Source organism: Physeter macrocephalus, chromosome 16 (genome assembly GCF_002837175.3).
Source record: "Physeter macrocephalus isolate SW-GA chromosome 16, ASM283717v5, whole genome shotgun sequence".
Classification (NCBI taxonomy): Eukaryota; Metazoa; Chordata; class Mammalia; order Artiodactyla; family Physeteridae; genus Physeter; species Physeter macrocephalus.
In genome coordinates this window covers 60,438,530-60,459,298 of record NC_041229.1, presented here as the reverse complement: position 1 = coordinate 60,459,298, position 20,769 = coordinate 60,438,530, and the positions used below count along the sequence as shown (strand labels likewise).

Here is a 20,769-nt window from a genome sequence, read left to right as displayed (position 1 = left end):
GCTGGGTGACTGTCCTCACCACCTGAGGTCAGTGCCCTGCCACCACCACCCCTCTCGTGGGTCACTCTCAGCTTTGGCTTCTCTTACCCAGCTGTGGCTTCTGAGGTCCCCATGCCAGTGGGCTCATCCTCAGAGAGTGGAATGGCAACAGGGAGCATCCTTTCACTTTTGTCCCCCCTACCCCTGCGTCAGGCTCATGTGAGAACCGAGGCCAGGCTGTCCAAGGCTGTCTCTTCATACTTCAACAGTCCTGAGTCCCATGACCTCCCAGCAGCCCGACTCTGGCCTTGGTTACACTCACATGTAGAGTCCTGCCTCCTCTCCCTCGCATCCCCACCCCCTTCCCCAAAGGACTGTGTCTCTGAAGTCCTGGGCAGCTTTGCCTCCTGACCTAACTGCTGGAGACACTGGTGTTCCTAGGGAGGAGTTTCTCTGCATCTAACAGGACAGAAGCTCCTGGGGCAGGCGGTCGGGGGAGGAACTGAGAAGATGAAAATGTCAGCTAGAGCCCTGGAGAAGAGGAGTTGACTTTTAGTCTCCACGTCTAATTGGGAATGAGTCTGGTTTTTATACATACACATGCACACGACACGCACACAAAACCCTTGGGATTGCAGCAGTGTTCTGACACATCTTCCAAACCTAATTCCACCTCCTGGCCTCCCTGGCTCTGTCCCCAGCATCCCATCCTCCTGATCCCAAACACTTAGGTCTGGTCCTTCACAGTTGCTCAAGCCAGTGCTGAGTATGCTCCCTCTTACCCTGGGAAGCGCCCTCTCCTCCCCTTAGGTCCAGCGCTCCAGCTTGTGTTCCAAGTGCTCGGCTTGTCTGAGAGGTTCCTGCCCACGAGGCCTGGAGGTGCTCTCAGTGTAGCTCCCATGGTGTGGCTCATGTGGGGCCAGACGCAGCTGAGCTGAGCTGTGGAGCTCCGAAAAGGGGGGGTTCCGGAAAGGAGGGTTTTTCAGGGCTTCCTGCGAGCCAGGTAGGGGGAATCTAGACTTCCTGGTGAACTTAGATCTGTAGCTCTGGCCAAGGGGCTGAGAGGACAGAAGTGAGAAGGATTCATGGGAGTGATGGGTGGTTGTTGGGTTGCTGGTTGGAGGGAGGTGGGGAGCCTGAGAAAGGCCAGGATGTGGATGGGCTGGTGTGACATGGAGTCTGAAATGGTCAGAGTGATCCAGCTTGGCGTCTCCAGTGACTAGGAGAGCTGTCCCTTTGAATTTGGTGTGGCTGTGAAGGAAGAAGCAGGAGACCTGTTCACGTAGAAGAGCAAAGGTGGACAGCGAAATCCTGACCATTGGCTGGGATGGAAGAATTCATGTGTGAGAGACTCTTTCGTTGGTTCATGCCCTGTGTGCCCCTGGGAGGGTGGGCTTGAGGAAGGTTAAAGACCCCAGGCTGATACCATCTGGAGAGCGGGGGGCCTGGGAGTTAGCAAGAAGGTTCCTGGCCACTGTGAACTCCAGCTCAGGAAGAGGTGCAGTGTGCAGGAACCTTAAGGACTGGGTTCAGACTGCTGTCATGTGTGTGTGCCTTCTCTTGGTAGCCAGAGCCTGGCCTGCTCTAGATTCCCTGGTTAAATGAAACTGAAAGTGAAATAGAAGGGAGAGGACAGTGCTTTCCTAGAAGGATTTCACTATATATCCTGCCCTTCCCAGAACCAGCTCTGGCAGTGGAGAGAACTTTACTTCCCTTTGTGACTAGGTAAGTCCCTGGTTCTCTTTGGGCCTCAGTTTCCATGCCTGTAATGAAGGGGTTAGATTGGACTAGTAACCAGTATAATGTTGATGGTAATAAGAGCGAGGGTGGGGATCCCCTGGCTTTGTTTCTAGGGGCTGGAAGAGCTCTAGCCTATGCCCGATGCCAGTCCTCCAGGAGTTGTCAGTTGGGACAGGTGGACAGGACAGTAAATAGCAGTGCCTGGCAGCCCACTGAAAAATCAGAGGTAGGGAGGGGCTGTGGAGTCCACAGGAAGAAGGCCACACGTATGCCTGGGATCTAAGCAAGCCACTCAGAAGACGTGGGAGAAGCAGTTTTTCACCATCTCCTCCCCCGCCTCCCCCAGAGAGGAGGAAGTTGTCACAGATATATAGATCCAGGCGCGCCAGCTCCTGACACACGCATCACGACCATGAGACAGAACTGGATTCCAGGTGGGACCTGGGGCTGTGCATGTGTGGGTGGAGGGGTGGGGTGCAGCCTGAGACCAGGGTGGAGCCATGTGGCTGGCCCTGAGCCTCACCCCCAGGTGGGCTCCCCTCAGCTGCTGTGCGGTTGTTTTCGGCCTCTGCCCGGATGCTGTGGCTCTGGCTCCATTCCAAGGTCTCCCTGCGCTCCATTCAAAAAGGGCCAAGAGGTGGGGCTTGAGGGGTCCTTCTGCCTCTCCTGTTCCCTGGGCAGAGCCCAAGAATCTCTGCCAGACTTACATCCTGGCAGCATCTCCCTCTCCAGCCAAGATCCGAGCTAGGATGCCAAGCAATCCCCAGAGGTCAGACAGCTGCTGACCTCTGTGACTGTCCTTTCTTTAGACCCCAGCCCTCTTTGGGCCCTGCTCCTCTGTGCCCACATCGTCTCCCACCTGGCCAGAGCCACACCTGTGCCTCAGGCCACTACAGCTGCCACTGCTTCAGCTGGGATCGCAAAGGACACCTGCCCCTCCCGGCCCCCAGCGCTCCCGACAGCTAAGCAGTGCCCTGCATTGGAGGTGACCTGGCCGGAAATGGAAGTCTTACTGAGTAAGGAGCCATTCTGATGGGAGCCCAGGAGGGCACGGTGGTCAGAGGGCGGGCTGAGGGCACGGAGGCACCAAGGGTGGGGTTGGCTTCTGAGCACCTGTCCCCCAACCTTCTGTCATGTAGTCCACCACCAACCAGGTCAGCTTGGCTGAGCACTGACTTCCTCTCCCCGCCAGCATCGCCAGTGTGGCACAGGGCTCAGCTCGCAGCTCCCAAGATGCTCCCTGTCAAAGGGGACGGAGAGGATTCAGACAGAAGGAACAGTCAGCGGACTCCCAGAGCCTTGACTGCAGTGGCTGCAAGCCCAGCCCCTCCTCCCAGAGCCCACTTGCCCTCTGGCCTCCTCAGAGGAGCGGTGGCCTACTGGTGATGTCTCCTCAGCCAGGGCTCCTAGTCACTGGAGCTGGGTGCTAGAAAGGGTCATTCTGAAGAAGCAAGCTCAGGAGTCAAGGACCTAGACCAAGGACCCGTCTCCAAATTCCTCTTACTCAGCCGGGGTCCCCTGGTAGATGACCGCACTTCCCCTAAACAGACTGTCCGCTCCAGGTTCCTGAATCATGGCAGCTGGGAAGCTGGGCAGGATGGGCAGGCCACAGCGTGGCAGAGGGGAGGGTCTGCTGTACAGACGGGTTTACAGCCACACGTGTCCCTAGATGGAACGCTGACCTTGTCCTGTACCGCCTGCAGCCGCTTCCCCCACTTCAGCATCCTTTACTGGCTGGGCAACAGCTCCTTCATCGAGCACCTCCCCGGCCGGCTGCGGGAGGGCAGCACCAGGTGAGGGGCGCGGTGGTGAGGCCGGCGGGAGGGAGGCCTCCTCCTACGGTCCTTTCATGGCCTTTCCTTCTCTTCTGCTCCAGGCGGGAGCACAGGGGCACGAGGACCCAGCTATGGAGGGCCTTGGTGCTGGAGGAGCTGAGCCCCGCCCTGCGAGACACCAACTTCTCCTGTGTTTTCTCGGATCCTGGGCAGACTGCCCAGCGTCACCTTGTCCTGGCCCAGCTCTGGGTGAGGAACCCGAGGGAGGGACTCCAGGGACGGGAGGAGCTCTGCTCTGGCATGGGGAGGAAAGGGTGGGCTCTGTCCACAGCAGCCTCCAGCTAATGCCCACCAATTCCCCAAGCCTGAGGCGGAAACTAAAAGGAACAGGATTCAGGCAGGGGAGGCATGGCCTGGAGGAAAGTGACAAGGGATGTCCCTCCCACCTTGGCCCTGATCCTTGTTTGCTTCACTCCCCCAGGCTGGGCTGAAGACAAGCGTACCCACCGACACAAGAAGCCCCATCCTCCAGCAAGTCCCCTCAGCCTCACCATCCTGATAATGAACCCCAAGCTCCAAAGCCTGGTTGAAATGCCACCTCTTCATTGAGGTCTACACGCTCTCAGCCCAGGCCACGTTCTGTATCGACTTACTTAATGTTGTATTTGTTTCCTTTAATGGACTGTCCCTGGGAAGGTATGTGGGGAGAGGCTGCTTCTGACCCATGGCTGTATCTCTTGTCACCCCAGCAAGACCTACGACGGGTGCTCATAAATGATCTTCAGTGGTGGCGTACTGATGTCTGTCCAGTCATTTATCCTGTAGGCCATCATTCTACTCACAGAATGTGGCCTGTCAGAGGAGGGAGTGTGGGAAGAGGAGAGAGAATGCCACTCAGAAGCTAAAGACAAAACCAGATTCAGGGGACACAGGCCCTCAGAAGAGAAGAGGCCGGCCCATAATGCTCCTCAGGAGCAGAGGCCAGAAATGGAGTGTGGGAAGATCCTGTGGCCTGAGAAAGGCCTGGAGAAGGGATTTGAGAGAAGGTATGTGGGTCTGGAGTCTCCACAGGGACAAAGGTACGCTGCTCTAAAAAGCCCAGGTTTCCCTGCTTTTCCCACACAGATCAAGGCATCTCAGCATCCAAGGGAGAAAAATAGACTTTATTTACAAGTAATAACATTTAGAAAAGATCCATCCCTGGCCCTTAAAAACCTTCCCATCACTCCAAAATCCCACCCCAGTGAAATCTGGGGAAGGAAGGGGATGAGCTGCCACTGAAGGCTGCCCCCACCCCCGTCCTCCACCCCCCCACCGAGGCACAGGGTCCATTTCTCCTGGAAAAGAGCATCCTTTGGGCAACTGTGCCCTTGGGTGGATGGGAGCACCTGGGGGTGGGGCGCTCCCACTAGGTCAGTGCCCAGTCCTGGAATTCAAAAGCAAGGGCCCTTGCTCGGCCCAGCCACCGGGAGCAGCAGGGACCAGGGCCTGTTCCTCCAATGGTCGGTCCCTTCTAGATCCAGAGGCTGAGAGGAGGAATGACTGGGCCCAAGGACCCAGCCACTCAAAGCCAGCCCCAAATCTGGTTGTGATGGTGCTGGAGAAGTGACTGCTCTAAGAAAACATCAGGAGGCGAGGCAGGGAGAGGACCCAGATTATCTAGGCTCCGGGCCAACTCTTGAGGACACACCTGTTCACCTGGCGAAGGTCCGGGTACCAGGCCGGGGTGTGGGCAGGCGTCACTGTCTGTAGGGGTTTGGCCACTGTTGGCCTGGGAGCTGAGAGAAGGCACTGAAAAGGGACAGAAAGAGAAGGACCAGGGAGGGCAGCATCAAGGACACAGGTGGGGCCACTCACTGGTACCGGCTCTTTAGTGCTTTGCCTGGAAGAGAGAGAGACAGTCACTCAGTGGAGGAGACTCGGTGCCAGGCTGCACCAGCGGGCTGGGGAAACCCCCCTGCCCCCCACACCCAGACTAGGGTCCCCTCCTTGGTGTGGCCCTGAACCCGTCTACCTTCAGGTTACCACCAGTGGCTGGCTGTGCCTGAGCAGCTCTGGGTGCTCTCGGGAGAAATGGAGTCGTGTCCTCTCCTCGGTAAGGAGCAGCTAACCAGGCCGGGAGCGCCTGCTCTCAGCCCCCACCCTCCAGCAGCCTAGCTCAGCCCTGCCTGGAAGCAGCCCCTGGGGTGGCTGGCGGGGGGTGCCCATGCTCCTACCAGGTTCCCAAGAGCCAAACCCTCTCCCTTCCCTGTCAGTGCCTCCACCTTGCCCTTGGCCCGAGGGGTGGCAGTGGCGGCGGCGATGGCGGCGGCAGTGGCGGCACTGGCTGTGGTGGTGGCGATGCGAGGAGAGCGGCGGGTCCCACTGCGGGGGTTGGGGGAGGCCTTGGATGGGGCTTTCTTCGAGGCTGCCCTCCGCAGGAGGCTATTCCCGAGCTTCTTGGGTGTGTTGAGGATGCTGAAGGCCATCGACTGGCGGCGGTCAGCCTGTAGGGAGGGGCTGTCAAACTGGGGACGCCACTGGCCTCCCAGGCCAACCTGCTGCTCCAGGGCTCTGCCAGCAAGGCCCCTCCAGGGTCTCCCTTCAGCCCCTGACTAACCTGTTTAACAACAGCTGGAGCTGCTTTCTTCTGGGCCTCGGTAGTGCTCTGTCTGCGCCCTTCATGTCGGTCCCGGGGAGTCATGGGGCGTGGGAAACAGGTGGTGGCCTTCTTAGACTATGGGGAAGAGGACAGTTAAGCCGACAGCTCAAGAGGACAAGTGGACCGTGTCCAACCAGCACCCGTCCCCCTTCTGAGCCGGGAGCCTCCCCGCTTATCAACTTTGCGAACGTGGTGGCTGCTGGAAAAGACATGGGAGCCGACGTCACCCACCTCGGGGGTGCCAGGGCCCCGGTGGGGCTCTGAGGAGACCCGTTTACGCTGCTGCCGGGTGGTGATGCCAGCGCCCTCAGCTATCTGGGTTGGCTGCATGCTGGCTCGGCGCAGGGTCTCCCGGGGATCACCGGTTTTTATCTCCTCATCTGTGATGGTAGGCAGGCTCAGGGAAGGCTGCGTGGGGTAGAAAAAGTGGTCGGTGGAGCCAAGCTGTTTGGAGGTGGAGCAGGACCGCCGCAGAACTCTCTTCACTGGCCTAGCAGGTGGAGCAGCTAGAGCCTTCCTATCGCAAAAAGCTCCCCACCTGCACCCTGCACGATGGCCACAAGAGCAGTCCCAAGAGACCTCTCCAAGCTCCTGCCCACCCAAAGGACCTTCACCCCTGAGCTCCCTCCCTGCCAGCTATGTATGTGACTGGAAGCAGGTCACCCTCCTCGGCAGGCCAGGGCCCTGGGGTGGGATGACGAGGAAGAGGTGAGCCAACATGGGCAGGTCCATGGCAGGGGACCCCAGAGCTCACCCTGGACTCCAGGGGGTAGCAGGTCTTTAAGTGCGGGGGGCACACTCGATTGCGCTGCTGCAACTCTGCAATGCGGTTCCAGTCATCCAGCTGCTCAGGCTCATCCTGGCAAGTGCCCATGTAGAAGCTGTTCCTGCCTGTGGAGGGCGAGGAAATTGGAGCAAGTGGGGCTGGAAGGCCAGGAGGAGGTGGTGGAGGTAGCATCCCGCCAGCCTTTGCTGCCACCACTCCCATCCACCCATAGCCCTTGAACTTCAAGCCTAACACCCCAGAGTCCTGCTCTGCTCAGTGCTGCAGATACAGGCTCGGGGCTCACAGACTTATCTCTACCCTGGGGACTGGCTCACTGCTTCCTCCCTGGGGTCATATGCAGAGGCTGTGACACCAAGAGAAACTAATGGAGGGCCAGGAATCGACACCCAGAGTGGTCCCTGAAGCCAAGAGCCTCCAAAAAGAATCTGAGGGTAGCTCCCAGGCCAGTCTGGCCTCTCTGGCAGCCCCTTCCCACCTGAGAAGGGGCCTGGAGGACTCCTGACAGCAGCTGGGCAGCACTCTTGTGCTGGAAATCCCAGGCCCGTCGTGTGTTTCTGGTTTACAGCCTGGCTGAGAATGACATCAGTGTTACTGCCCAGCACAGCCCCTTGATGAACAACAGGCAAGGCCCTCAGACTGCAGAGAGGCGAGGCAGGTGAGGTGCTGGGCGGTGGCCAGGAAGCCAGCCTTGGGTTTTTAAAAGCTTGTCCCTTCCCTGCTCTGCTTCCAGTCTAATCTTTGGGTGTGTTAAGTCCCCACAGTCCCCTCACCTGGAGGGGCCCCGCTGGACACCCCAGCCTGGGAGCGGCGGGCGGAGCTGCGAGTGGTGGGCCGGTAGCCAGGCAGGCTTAGCAGAGCCGAGTTGCCATCGTCGGGAGAGCCCAAGCGGGCTAGAGACTGGGTGGAGGAGGCAGCTCTCAGGGCGGCCTGGGAAGCAGGGGCAGACTGCGTGCTATAGAAGGAGGAGTTGGCGCTGTCTGGCTCCTCCACGTCTAGCTTCTGAAAGAGAGGATGCACCTGTTGTAGTAGGGAGGGGGGCCCTGACACCCCATTAAGAAGCCTCCCTTTCCCCTTCCCAAAGCGCCTCAGACCCCACAGCTGCACGTGTCCACGCTGCTTTGCATGGGGTCCTTAGCTGCACTTCTGCAAGAAATGGGCCTTGTTGCCAGAATCCCACACAAGCTGCTGAGGCTGTCAAGACTCTTTTCTGTCCATTTTTCCACTGAGTCTATTAACAATGCTTTGAGGGAGGGAAGGCAGAGCGCATCAGACCATTTTAGAAGTGAGGTGCAAAAAGAATGAAGTGACTGGCCCAAAGGGCACAAAGCAAGGAAGCGGCAGAGCTGGGGCTGGAACCCACATCTCCTGAGCTTGTCGGGCTCATCCCACAGTGTCCTTCCGCCAAAGCGTGCCAGGGCCCTGACCATCTTTTAGAACTTCTCCAGCTTCTCCCCAGCAGAGGTGCCCCCCTCCTCTCCTCCCCAACCTCCTAGTGCTACGGAAACAAGGACCAGAGTCCCCAGCCAGGCAGGCAGCCCACTGGGCAACCACAACGCATCTCGGCTACCCAAGGGTGTACCCAGGGGTGTGCGGGGAGGCACGGGCTGGACTGCAACTTCTCCACATTGTCTCCCTTGAGCCTGCACAGGGTCACTGCTGTACACGGAGAGGACGGCAGCCTTAGAGTCAGTGGACAGGCAGCCAAGTCCAGCCCTGCCCCTTTCTACAAGAGGCCTAAGCAAGTCACCGCCCTTAAGCTTTCCCATCTGTGGGTATAGACTGGTCAGCCCTGCCTGCTTCTTGAGGCTGTTTTGATGGAAAGATGCCCTTGAGAGGAAGCAAGCATTGCTACCCTGCAGCCCCACTTGCAGCAACCTGACCTTGGTCATGGTGATGTTGATGATTTGCGTGGTGCGCCGACGAGAGGAGCGGGTCTTCCGGCCTGAGTCCAGGAAGACATCCCCCAGGGAGTCCAGGCTGCTCTCCAGGGGGGGCTGACCCCGAGCGGGGATGGGGGTGAAGTAGAGACTCTCCAGGGATTCTACCTTGGGGGGCAGACGCTGGGAGATGGGCGAGGCTGGCTCTCCAGGGATGCTGGTGCCATCTGGCTGCGTACGAGGCAACTTGCTGTGGGAAAAACATCTGCTGAGGTGCCTTTCCTGGGGCTACAAGGCATTTTGTCCATCCCTTTGCTCCAAAGCGACCAAGTCCTACATTTATTATTACAAGAAGACCAGATCAAGCACACCACCCCCTCTCTGATTTCTCAAAGGTAACAAGGAGAGTCCTTGACCTTGGCCTTCCATCCATCCGTTCTCCATCCCTGGTGAGCCTATCCACTCCATGGCTCTCTGAACTCAATACTGGCAATTCCCATACCCTGCTCCCCAGACCCCATATATCCACAGCCCCAGACCTCCCCCATGGATTCCACAACGAACATGTCCCAAACCAAGTCCACCGTCTGCTCCTCCTCCTGTATCTCCTATTTCATCAAGCAGGAGCTGGGAGGGGCAGCCTCCACCCAAGCCCCCAGCCACGAACACAGGCACAATCCTACCTCTTCCCTCTCCTGCCAAGCCCAATCGGCGAGTCTCCTGATAGCTCTCCTAACCACACCGTACTCCACTCTCACGCCCCTCCCTGCCTGCCTCGTTCCCTCTCACCTAGACTTACAACAGCCTCTGAGAGACACAGAGTGGAGACAAGCAAGGACTCGAGCCAGGCTGCCCAGGTTCAAGCCTAGCCCTGCCATTGTGGCACCTTGGGCAAGTGACCGCCCCCTCTGCCCCAATTTCATCTGTGAAAGGAGATAATCATAGACTCTTCCTCAGAGTTGTTAAGGGATAGATGAATTAATACTTTTCAGGTGTTTATAACTGTCTGACACACATAAGCGTTCAACATTTATAAAAAACACATTTATTGTTTTGTGGGTTTTTTTTGTGACATTTATTGTTTTTAATAGGCTTTCTAAGACGCAAACCTGACCATGTGCTCACCCCCCACTCAGTGGGGAGTCCAGCTGGTCCTCGGGGGCTTGGCCCGAGCCCTTGCAACTTCATGTTCCAGCCCATCCAGGCTCTTTCTCGGCCTCTGCTCTCACCACTCTCCTCCGTCCATCAGACACACCCCTATGGCTTCTTTCAAGACTCAGAGCAGGAGTGACAGCCTCCATGAAGCCTTTTCTGACCACTCATTTTTATTTACTCCCACACTGTGCTATATACAAACATCTGGCCTAATACCTCTAATACTTTCTTTATTCTTCTCTAATAAGCTTCCAGAGGGCAAAGGGTTCACGTCTTATTTATCTCACAGCCCCAGTGCCCAGGATACAGCCTGATAAACAGTGGGCGCTCAATGGACAACAGACGGAGGGAGGAAGGGTGCCTCCTGACCTGGTGATAGTGAGTGGGGTCCCCTCCTCGCAGCTCAGATCCAGGCTGTCAATGCTCAAGTCCAGCTGAGGCTTAGCCTGGGGCTCCCGGCTCTTTAAGGCGTCAGTCGCCACCTGGAACTTGCCCAGGTCCCGAAGCTGCTGGTCAGCATGGGCAACCTGGGAAGGAGAGGGCCGAGGGAGAGTGAAGGGAGGCCTAAGCAGGGGTGGCTGAGGAGAGGAGGACACAGGGCCCAGTATGACAGAGGTGAGGGCGTCAAGTGCAGCCAGAGCCCTACCTGTGCCTCCAGGCTGCGCACCTGGGCGGTGAGGTGACGGCAGGTCTGCTCGGCCTCCCTGGTCTTCAGCCCGGCCTGCTGCAGCTCCCGGCCCAGCCGATCCGCTTCAGCCCGCAGCTCCTTGTTCTCTGTCTGCAGCTTCTCCAGGCCCCGCAGCTGCTCCTGCAGCTCTTGGTTCTGCTGCTTCTTGGCATCATAATGAGTCTTGGCCTTCTCCATCTGGGTGGGCGGAAGGGCAGGTGGGTTGGTGGGGCTGGAGTGGGGTAGGCCGGGAGGGCAGGTGGGCAGGATCAGGCTCCTCACCTGCAGCTTGTAGTGCTCAGCCGCCTGCTCCTTCTGGCTCAGCTGGGCCTGCAGCTCATTCAGCTGGGCCTGGAGGCGCTGGGCCTCTTGCTGGCTCTCACCTCCCTGGGCCTGGAAAGCACGAGCAAGGCTGATCAGGGCTGCTGGTCTGTTTGCTCTACCCTAATCCACAGCCTCCTGGGCTCCATGCCTGTCCTCTCAGGACACACAAAAAGACCTTTTACCCGCTCCCAACTCCAGCCTACCAAAACACCACACACCCCTTGAAGTGCACCTTCTATACGAGCTTTTCCTGTCCAGCTAATGCCATTTCTGGAAAAGTTCTGGCAGCCTGCCTTTGCTTCTTTGAGACCAGGCACAAACCATCTCACTCTCTCTCCATGAGTACAGTCTCCTGGAGGAGGAAGGGCACCGATCCCCAGGGAACACCAGGGTGCAGAGCATGGAGCTAGGCACGCAGCATGTGTGCTCTCTGAGGACACATGAATTCATTTCTCCTCAAAACCAGTCTAGGAACTAACTATCTCCACTTCAGAGATGAAGAAACTGAGCTCAGAGCTTGAAAGCAAATTGACCAGGGTCACAGTAACTAAACAGCAGAGTAAGACTTGAACCTTGGTCCACCTGACTCCAAAGCCTGTGTGGGCTCATTTATGATGCCGGCACTGCCTCCTATCCAGACCATAGACTCCTGGGGAGCAGGGCCTGTGGCGGATTCTCTGTCCACCTACAACACCAGCAAATACTACATCTGTAGCAGGCACTGGACAGGGCCATCCAGCCTTACCTCTCCACATCTCCCAGCACCAGGAAGGCCCCTAAGAAGAGTGTAATAAACATCTGTTTATCACGTAATTGTGACATGGTGTGGAGTAGTACATGGCAGTGAGCTGGGGAAACAAAGCTCTGAGCTCCCACCAACTCCTGTGACCCTCCCAGGGCCACTGGTGCCAAATTCCTTTGCCCCTAACTAAAAGCTGTGAAGCCTAGAGCTGCAAAAAAGCAAATATTAAACCAAAGAAGGTGACATCGCTGAAAGCATTAAGGATATTAAATTGCATTGTAATATTAAACGTTACTGACGCTCCTCCCTGAGATTTAGCAGTGCAACCCAATTGAACTTTCTGCAGTGATGGAAATGTTCTGATTTGCCCTGTCCAGTACGGCAGCCACTAGCCACACATGGCTACTGAGCAGTGGAACTGTGGCTAGTGCAACTGAGAAACTGAATTTTTAAATTTAATTTCAATTTAAATAACCACACATGGCTAGTGGCTACTGTAGCAGACAGTGAAGGTCTGTGGGTCGGGAGCCACTCTGGTCTTTCCTCAAGAGCTCCCAGAAGCACAGGCAGGGCTCCTGAGGCTGCCAGGCCCCAGGGTGCCCCAACCCAGGGGCTTAGCACCTTCCCTCCCCGCTCGACCTGAGGCCAGCAGAGGGCAGGCCCATCCACCAGCTGTCCCACCTTCAGCTTCTGCTGCTGCACCTTGCTGGCTTGGTCATGGTCAGCTAGCTTCTTACTCAGTTCTTCCACCTGGGGCAGGAAGGGAAAAGGAGAAGACAGACTCAGAAGGCCTTCCCCTGGATGTCCAGACAAATTACAGGGTTTTCCCCAGACCAGTCCCCAGTGTTCCTGGAAAAAGAACTCATGTCCTTTCTCTGGCCTCTAATTAGGGAACGGCCTGCTGCCCAAGCTGGTCAGCAGGACGTGAGTGATGTGACCCAACTCAAGTGCTGCCAAGAGCCACCTGCCTGTGCTCGCCTCCAACCCCCGCCTGCAGAGACAGAGACAGCAGAGCCGACTCGGGAGCTGACATCCCACCACTGACACCCCTACTGCCGCTGCCGCTCCCAGCCCCAACCTTCCCGGGCAGGACAGGACCAGGGGACCCAGTCTACCACTCCAGCAGATGTACTCAATGAATACCCATCCCCCCTCCTCCCAGAAACTGCCAGAGCAAAAGTCAGATGCTCGGACCTCTTCCCAATATCCACAAGCCGTTAGGGTTGGCGCTAGCGGTGTGGCTGCTGTGATTAGCACTGGGGGTCAGGCTGCTGGAAGAGGACAGCAGGGGCAGCACATGTACTCCAAGCCCACCCCACTCCCACAGAGGAAGAGCGAAGGGAGGGAGGGGACGAGAGGGAGCGTAACAGCCACAAACACTCCTGGCTCCCCCAGGCATTCCAGGAGCTCAAGCGTGATCAGCAAAGGCGAGAGGCAAGGGCTCCATTGCTAACTGTTTGCTATTCAGTTTGACCTTCCCCATCATCTCAGGCTCCTCGGAGGAGGTGATGGGAGGAGAGAAGGGCGGACTCCTCAGCAGGCCCGAGGTGACAGAGTAGGAGGGGTGGTGGAAAGGGTGCTCCCACTAAATACCAGTTCAATAGCTTTGACGTCTAGGGCAGCACAGAGATCCCTGTGAGGGCGAGGCAGCCAGACCTCACCTCCTATGTCTTGTGGAAGCCCCTCCTGCTCCTCTCAACCTTGGCCTTCCTACTCCCAGACATCTCTATTTCATGCTCGGGGTTAAAACCCCAGAGGGTGATGGGCATGCATCCTGAGCTCACAACCCCCCTAAGCTGTGGGGACCTCCCGCACATCATCTTTCTGGTTTCTGTGGGAAAGAAGGGGCCTGTGTGAAACAAGGCCCATGGGCATCCTGCGAGTCCCCACAGTTGAGTACCCAAACTCGGAGCAGGACTTGGAGGTCTGGGAATCCCAAGAGCAGTCTGTCGCTGGATCTGGGATGGGAAAGATGAAGCCTACCCTACCCCTCATCCCTGACAAGCGAAGAAAGCACAGAAAAGTGGAGAGGCCGACCTGGAATGGGTGGGATGAGGCCTGAGAGAGGGCCTAGCACACCGCACTCTGGGGCGGCCTGGGCCTGGGTTCCACGGCTTGACCCTGCCCCCTTCACAAACAGTTCACAACAGGAGCCAGCGGAGGCAAGCTGCAGCCGGGGTCATGCACCGAGGCCAGTCACCGCTTAAGGAGCCAGCATTTAGCGAGGACCTCAGGCATTACCTGCTTAGTTTGCTCTCTCTGAAATAACTCTAGCTGCTCCACCTGTGCGTGGGGAGGAGCAACGGAGACAGCATGAGATGGGGGCCAAAGAGGCACGGGCCCTGGTGCCAGGCTGACCTCACCGAGGCTCTAATCTTCCCCCCATAGAACTAGACGTCTAAAAATTTTTGTAAATGCTAGCTTGGCTCATTCTAGTCGCCGGTGGCTCTCGGGGCCTCCACTGCAATTGCGCCTCCTCACAACAGTGTGCCTCAACGGGCTGATGGCCTTTGCAGCCTGACTCTCCAGGGACAGAGGCTTTGGAGAAGAAGAGGCTATTGGTATTTTCTGTAGGCCAACGGGGGGCAACAGATGAACTCTACCAGTCACCTCTCTTCCTCTGCCACCCAGTGAGTGGGGGGAGACAAGACACTCTAATCATGTGGGAGCCGGAGGCCCAGGAATGCAGAGGGACAATGTCCCCCTCTCGCAGGTCTGCTCTCTGGGGGCGTGCTTGAGCTGGGTGCCTCACCTGGGCAGTGAGTTTCTGCCTCTCCTCCTGGAAACGCTGCCTCTCCTCCAGGACCTTGACCTTGGCACCCTCGTACTTGGCAGTCATCACCTCCAGCTCCCGGGCAGTACTCTGTGCTTCCCGCTGCATCTCGGCCAGACGGGTCTCAGCCTCAGCACGCACAGCTGCCAGCTCTTGGCCGTACTTCTCCCGGGCCTGGTCCAGCTCCACTTCCAGAAACTGCCGGCCGAGGCTGGCCCGCTCGCCCAGCCCCCGGTTCTCCTCCGCCAGCAGGCCATGAGCCTTCTTCAGCATGCTCAGCTGCTCTGCGTAGCTGGCCTTCTCTGCCCGCAGCTGCTGGGCTGCTCGCTCCTGCTCCGCCACCTTCTGCCGCAGGGGCACCAGCTCCCCGAGCTCGCGCTGGGCCCGCAGCAGCTCCGCCCGCAGCCCACCAGCTGCCTGCTTGCTCTGCTCCAGCTCCTCTCGATGGCGTTTCTCAGTGGCTGCCTGCTCAGCCTGCAGCTGCTGGCACAGGTGCTTAGCGGGCAGCAGCTCGCTCACCAGGGCCTGCGTGCTAGTGTGCTCAAGCTGCAGGGCAGAGAGGGCCTGCTCCTTCTGGAAGAACTTCTCCTGCCAAGCCTTCAACTCTTGGCCCAGCTCTTCTGCTCGCTCTGCCTGCGAGGCCAGCTCCTGCCTCAGGCTCTCGGAAGCCCCCCGCTGCTTCTCTGCCTCCTCCCGGAGGGTCTGGACCTCCTCCCGCAGAGCGGAACTGCGTTCTGCAGCCCTGGCGCTGCTGCTGGCTGTCTCTGCCTGGAGCAGACGCAGCCTCTCTTCCAGCTTCTGACTCTTCTCTGACTCGGCAATAACCAGCCGCTTCAACTCCTTGCTCTCGCCTTCCTTCTCCAGAACCTGGCGGTTCAGGATGGACACCTCCTCCTCCAAGCTGCTGATGAGGCTGTTCTTCCTCTCAGCCTCCTGCTGACTCCGGGCCACCTGTGCCTTCCACCCATCCTCAGCCTTGCTGTGCTCTTGGGCCTTGGCGTGGAGGGTGGCCAGCTCCCTTTGGGCTGAGGCTAAGGTGTCCTGACCGCTCTCCAGCTCCTGGGCCTTCTGCTCTAACTGGCCCCGCAAAGTCTCCAGAGCACCGGCCTGCTCCGCGTGGGAGGCGCGCTCAGCCTCGAGGCTGCGCTCCAGGCTGGAGGACTTCTCCCGATACTCGCGGACCTGCTGCTCCAGCTGGCTCACCTCTGCCCGCAGAGCCTCCAGCTCCGGGCCTTTCTGCTCCGTCTTTCCAGTAGCCTCAGACTGGGCTCCCGACCGGGAAGTGTCTTCTTGGCTGGCCGTCCCTAGAGACTGTGGGCACTCCTCCTCTTTCCTGGCCAGCTGTTCCTTCAGTCGCTCCACAGTTTGCTGAAGCTCCTTCAGCTCTGCCCCCTGGGCTGCCTCCTGCCCACGAAGCTTGGCCAGCTCCTGATCCTTCCCCTCCTTTTCCATCAGGGCGTGGGCCAGTGCCTCCTGCAAGGCGGCAAACTCCACACGCTGCTCGTTGAGGGCATTCTGCAGCCGCATCTCAAGCTCTGCCTTGGCGGCCTTCTCCAGGGCAAGGTCGGCTTGGGCCCGGCCCCGCTCCTGGGTCAGCCGCGCCACCTCCCTCTCCTGCTGCCCACGCTCCTCCTGCTGCTGCCCCTGGCTCTCCATCAGCGCGGCCCGCAGCCTCTCCAGCTCACTGCCCATTTGCTCTGCCTCACGCTCCATGGCCTGCAGTGCAGCCTGCGTGCTGCAGAACGGGCGTCCCTGATGCTCTTTCAGCCACTCCGACTCTCTGTCTCCTGCCCTGGGCGGCTCCTTGAGTAGCTCCTGGGAGGCCGTTTCATGCTGCTCACCCGCCTTGCGCACCAAGGCCTCCAGGCGGGCCACCTCCTTGCTGGTGGCAGCCATCTTCTCCTGCAGAGCGGATAGGTCGTCTGCGAGCTTCTGGGCCCTGACCTCCTTCTCCTGGACCTGCTGCAGGGCCCTGGCCAGGCTGGCGTGGAGCTGAGCAAGCTCACTCTGCTGCCGGCTGATCTGGAGCTCGCTGTGGGCCTCTATCCCTGCCACCTTCTCCTTTGCCTCCTGCAGCTCCTGGCGGGCCTTCTCGCATTCCTCCTTCAGGGTCATCAGCTGTTCCTGGAATATGGCGCCGTACTGCGCCTCCTCCTGCTGGCTGTCCTCATACCGCTCACGCCAGGTGGCCACCTCCTTGGCAAGCTGCTCACACTCACTCTCGGCCTCGCGCTGGGAGGCTATGGCCTCAGCCAGCTCCTGCCGCAGGGTTTCTGTCTTGGCCTGATGGGCCTCCCCGAGCTGCTGTAACCGGGCCTCCAGCCCCTTGCGCCCAGCCTTCTCTTCTTCCAGCTCCCTCTGTTCCTGCTTGTGCTGCTCCACCAGGCTCCGGGTCTCTGCTTCCAGCCTGGAGATGCATCGCTGCTGCTCTTCCAGGATGCCTGCAGCCCTGCGCTTCTCCTCTTCCAGGCTGCCCTTGGTGACCTTCAAGGACTCCTCAAGGGCCCGGACCTGCTCCTGGAGCTGGGCCTTCTCCTGGGCCACCGTTTCTCTCTCGGTTGCTTTTTGCTGCTCAGACCTCAGCTGGGCCTTCAGCGCTGCCACCTGGGCCTGCGCCTCACACCGCTCCTTGTGGGCTGCCTCAACATGGGCATGGAGCTCCTCCACCTTCTGGCTCAGCTCTGCCTTCTCCCGCCGGGCCTGTGTCACTGAGGTCTGGACACTGTCCCGGGCTTCACTAGCAGCCTGAAGCTGCTGTTGCAGGACCTCCAGCTTGGCGGCCTTCTCCTTCTCCAATGCCTCCAGCTGCTGGAGGGCCGCATCCCTCTCCCGTAAAGAGGCCTCCCGCTCCTCGGCCACAGTGGCCAGTTGCTGGGCGTGGTCTCGGCGGGTGGCCTTCTGCTCCTTGGCGGCCTCTTCCAACTGCTGTTCCTTCTGCTTCAGGCTGCTGCTCAGCTGCTCCACCTGCTGGCAGAGGCTCTGGGAGGCCTGTTCCTGCCGCTGGAGGGTCTGCGCGAGCCGTGCCTGCTCTGTTTGAGCCTGCTGCTTTAGGCCAGCCAGTTCTTGATCCCGCTGCTGGACAGTGGCATTGAGGGTGGCGAGCTCGGAGGTCATCGTGGCCACCTGGGCAGACAGCCGGGCCCCCTGAGCCTGAGAGGCCTGCTCCAGCTCTTCCTTGGCCTGGCCAAGGTTGGACAGGGAGCCCTGCAGTTCGGCAATCAGGCTGGCCAACTGCTGCTTTTCTTCTTCAAAGTGGCTCCGCTCGGCAAGCAGCTTGGCTTCCCGCTGGCCCAGCTCAGTCTCCAGCACCTCCACTCTGGCTTGGAGATGGGTGTTGTCTGCAGTGAGAGTGGCTGCCTCTTGCTTGAGAGTTTCCAGCTGGTGAGATAAAGAGACAAATGGGGCTCAGCACGACTCCTCGGTCCCCCTGGCCCCTCTGGGGATTGAGGACCACCAGGAACCTGAACAGGGCGAACATGGGTCTGCAGCAATCCCAGCACACAGGTCTCACCCCTGCCCCTGAGATCCTACCTGCAAGACGTCACCCAGCACCTCGCCCTTCTCCCGGGGTGGGTGCTCCCGCAGCTGGGCCAAATGTTCTTCCAGCTGTGAAAGTTTTCCCTGAAGGATTTCATTCTTCTCTTCAAGGCATTTCTGGGAGTAAACAAGAGCCCCATGTTAACAGAAGTGGAACAGGCACCGGATTACCACACAAACCCTTTTGAACATCAACAAAACATAAGACCCTATTACCAAGATCTCCTTTTGCCCTGACCTAGGGGAAAACTTGCAGAAACCAAGGACCTGGGACCATGAGAGACCTGACTTTCTAGCCCTAGTACCAGGGCTCAATTAAGTCAAGTGACCTGCTCATTTCTTCCCCAAGGCTGCTGAGCTTACTCCAGATTTCCTCACTGTATGCCCTTCCTCAGTCATGTCTCAGCTCTCAGATAATCCAAAAACCCACCAGCTTAAAAATATCCCAACAGTCTGAGCATCAACAGCAGCAGCATCCCCTGGTCCCCTGCCCCACTTTATGCCACTGCTCACTAAGTACCTACAATGGGCCAGGCACTGTGCTGGGTACCTCTCTGAATTTCTAACCTACCCAACAGATCTGGGAGGTAGCTACTACCATCCCTTTTTTTTTTTTTTTTTTTTAACAGGGTAAGAATCTGAAGCTCAGAAGTTAAGTGCCTTGCCCCCGGGCTACATGGTTATTAATAAGTGGCAGAGCTGGATTCTTAGTAGCAATAATAATAACAGCAACTAATTCACTGAGAGCTCACTTTGCACCAGACAATGTATGTTCAGTGCTCTATATGCATTACCTTACAACGGATGATGAGGCAGCTACCCATTCTTTTTCCCATTTTAGGAAAAGGATGCCTAGAAAGAAGTCAAGTAACTTGTCCAAGAGCCACACCTTGTAAACAGCAGAGACAGGATTCATAGGTGTACTGTCCTGAAGCCCATTACAGCACACTGTTAAGCCCTGAAAAGTAGTCAGCATAATCCCCAAAGGCCCCAAAGAATAGAGCGGTAAACGGAATTCAGCTTTGAGTGTGTGGTCAAGACTGTGGCCCTGACTTCCCGAAGCAGAGGGTTACCTTGTCCTGCAGGGCTGTGCCGAGCTCCTTCTCCAGATGGGTCTGCTTCTCCACCCACTCCCGAGTGGCCTTGCTGTGCTCTTCTGTCAGTTCATTGAGGGCCCCCTGTAGTTGCTGCAGGTGACTGGCAAACTCCCGCAGCTGAGACAGACAAGAGGGAACGCGCATCACCCAGGGTCAAAACTGTCAACACCACTGCTATCTGCCCCCTGAGCTCCTGGGCCTGGACGGCTCCCATTAGCCTTCCAACCTTCCTCAAACCAATCTCAACTATTCACGTCTCTGACTCAGGACTACAAATCAAAACTTAGGGCTACCAGCCGGTCCCTGGCAGCAGCCAATTACAGAATGAGGACATTCTCCTCAACCCTCTTTGGGGGAATTTTCCAGACGAATTCAAGCCAAGGGGCTTCCAGGTGGGGGAAACCTGAGTGAGTGTTGAAACCTCAACACTCACCTTAAAGGAAAGGTCCCCATTCTCTTCAGAAAGCTGGTTAATTTTGCGATCCATCTGGCTCTTCTCTGTCTTCAGGTCCTGGCACTGCCTCAGAGTTTCGTGGAGCCGTATGGTGAGGCTGCGAGGGAGGGGAGCAGTGAGGAAAGAGCTTATCTCCCCTGCCTCGGGTGTGGGAAGGACGGTAGGGAGCACTGTACCTCTCATTCTTGCCACGGAGCTCCTCAAGCTCCCTGGGCTCCAGCGGACTGGCCGCCTGCTTCTCGTTCAGCAGAGCCAGGCGGTCGATGCGCTGCTGCATCATGGCTATCTGCGCATCTGCCCCAGAGGAGGGGAGAAAAGCGGAGACTTAGCACAGGACTGAGGGGAGGAGGGGGAGGAAGGAGGAGGCATCCAATCCCAGGGAAAGGAAGGAGGGTGGCAAGGACAGAACCAGCTTCCAGGAGGTCAGCCTGACAGGCCCAGGGCTGAGCTCTAGGCTCCCGGGCTAGCAGAGGGGACAACACGGAAGAGAGAGGGGCCACACCTCAGACAAGCCCAGCACTTCCCCGGATGAAAATCCCAAATGCTGCCCGTTAACACACATCTGCCAGCGGCCAGCCATCTACCTTTCTCTGTGAGGAGCTTGCGGTTCTCGGCCAACTCCAGCTCCAGCTCGTCTCGATTATTTCTCTCATCTGCAAGCTGCTTCTTCAGCCGCCTCATCTGGAATTGTGGGGTCTGCAGAATGTCACCCATGGGGGAGGCTGGAGAACCTGGGAGGAAGCTGAGGAAGGAGATGGTCCAGATGCCATGGTCAGAAACCGACGTGAGGGCTGAAGCTACCGACCACAGGCAGGGCTGGGGGAGCTGGGCCCTATGGTTGTGAGCACCGGCTGCGGGGCCCAAACACCTGGGTTCTGTTTGCAGAGCTACCTCGTGCTTTATGACATGACCCTGAGAAAGCTTTTCTTCTCCTTCCTCCAAGCCTTAATTTCTCTATGCCCTCCCCCGCCTCCATCGCTGCAAAAGGAGTGCATTCCCTTTGCCTCTACAGAGCTGCACCAGGAGAACGGACTTTAGCACAGTCTCCAGGGAAGCAAGAAATTCCATAAACAGAGAACAGCCTCTGAGAGGCCTTCTGCCGAGGACAGATCCCAACCAATTCCCCCATTAGTACTGGGGCAGGGGAGGGCATCCCAGATCTACAAGATACTCCAAGCACTCTTGATGACGTAAGGGGCTGGTCAACAGCTTAGCCTCTAG

At 58.1% G+C, this 20,769-nt stretch overlaps 2 protein-coding genes across 2 annotated transcripts in view; one reads left to right on the top strand and one right to left on the bottom strand.

The window, feature by feature from the left end:
- Positions 1–791: 791 nt before the first annotated feature.
- Positions 792–4,555, top strand: IL18BP (interleukin 18 binding protein). The gene is given in 6 exon segments (XM_028501549.2): positions 792–2,153; positions 2,529–2,735; positions 3,389–3,512; positions 3,596–3,743; positions 3,976–3,996; positions 3,998–4,555. Coding segments are annotated over 6 exon segments (609 nt in total). The 5' UTR covers positions 792–2,131; the 3' UTR covers positions 4,085–4,555.
- An 81-nt stretch (positions 4,556–4,636) lies between these two features.
- Positions 4,637–20,769, bottom strand: part of NUMA1 (nuclear mitotic apparatus protein 1) — a 29,583-nt gene continuing 13,450 nt past the window's right edge. Inside the window, exons 2-19 of the mRNA XM_055091370.1 lie at positions 20,133–20,380; positions 19,725–19,842; positions 19,528–19,645; positions 19,071–19,211; positions 17,992–18,114; positions 14,440–17,838; positions 13,929–13,970; positions 12,369–12,437; positions 10,904–11,014; positions 10,601–10,819; positions 10,324–10,481; positions 8,803–9,049; positions 7,693–7,921; positions 6,890–7,026; positions 6,367–6,543; positions 6,094–6,210; positions 5,759–5,980; positions 4,637–5,376 (exon numbers count right to left, since the gene is read on the bottom strand). Coding sequence (XP_054947345.1) covers positions 5,365–5,376; positions 5,759–5,980; positions 6,094–6,210; positions 6,367–6,543; positions 6,890–7,026; positions 7,693–7,921; positions 8,803–9,049; positions 10,324–10,481; positions 10,601–10,819; positions 10,904–11,014; positions 12,369–12,437; positions 13,929–13,970; positions 14,440–17,838; positions 17,992–18,114; positions 19,071–19,211; positions 19,528–19,645; positions 19,725–19,842; positions 20,133–20,380 — 5,887 coding nt within the window. The 3' untranslated portion in view covers positions 4,637–5,364. The remainder of the gene's footprint in view (positions 5,377–5,758; positions 5,981–6,093; positions 6,211–6,366; positions 6,544–6,889; positions 7,027–7,692; positions 7,922–8,802; positions 9,050–10,323; positions 10,482–10,600; positions 10,820–10,903; positions 11,015–12,368; positions 12,438–13,928; positions 13,971–14,439; positions 17,839–17,991; positions 18,115–19,070; positions 19,212–19,527; positions 19,646–19,724; positions 19,843–20,132; positions 20,381–20,769) is intronic.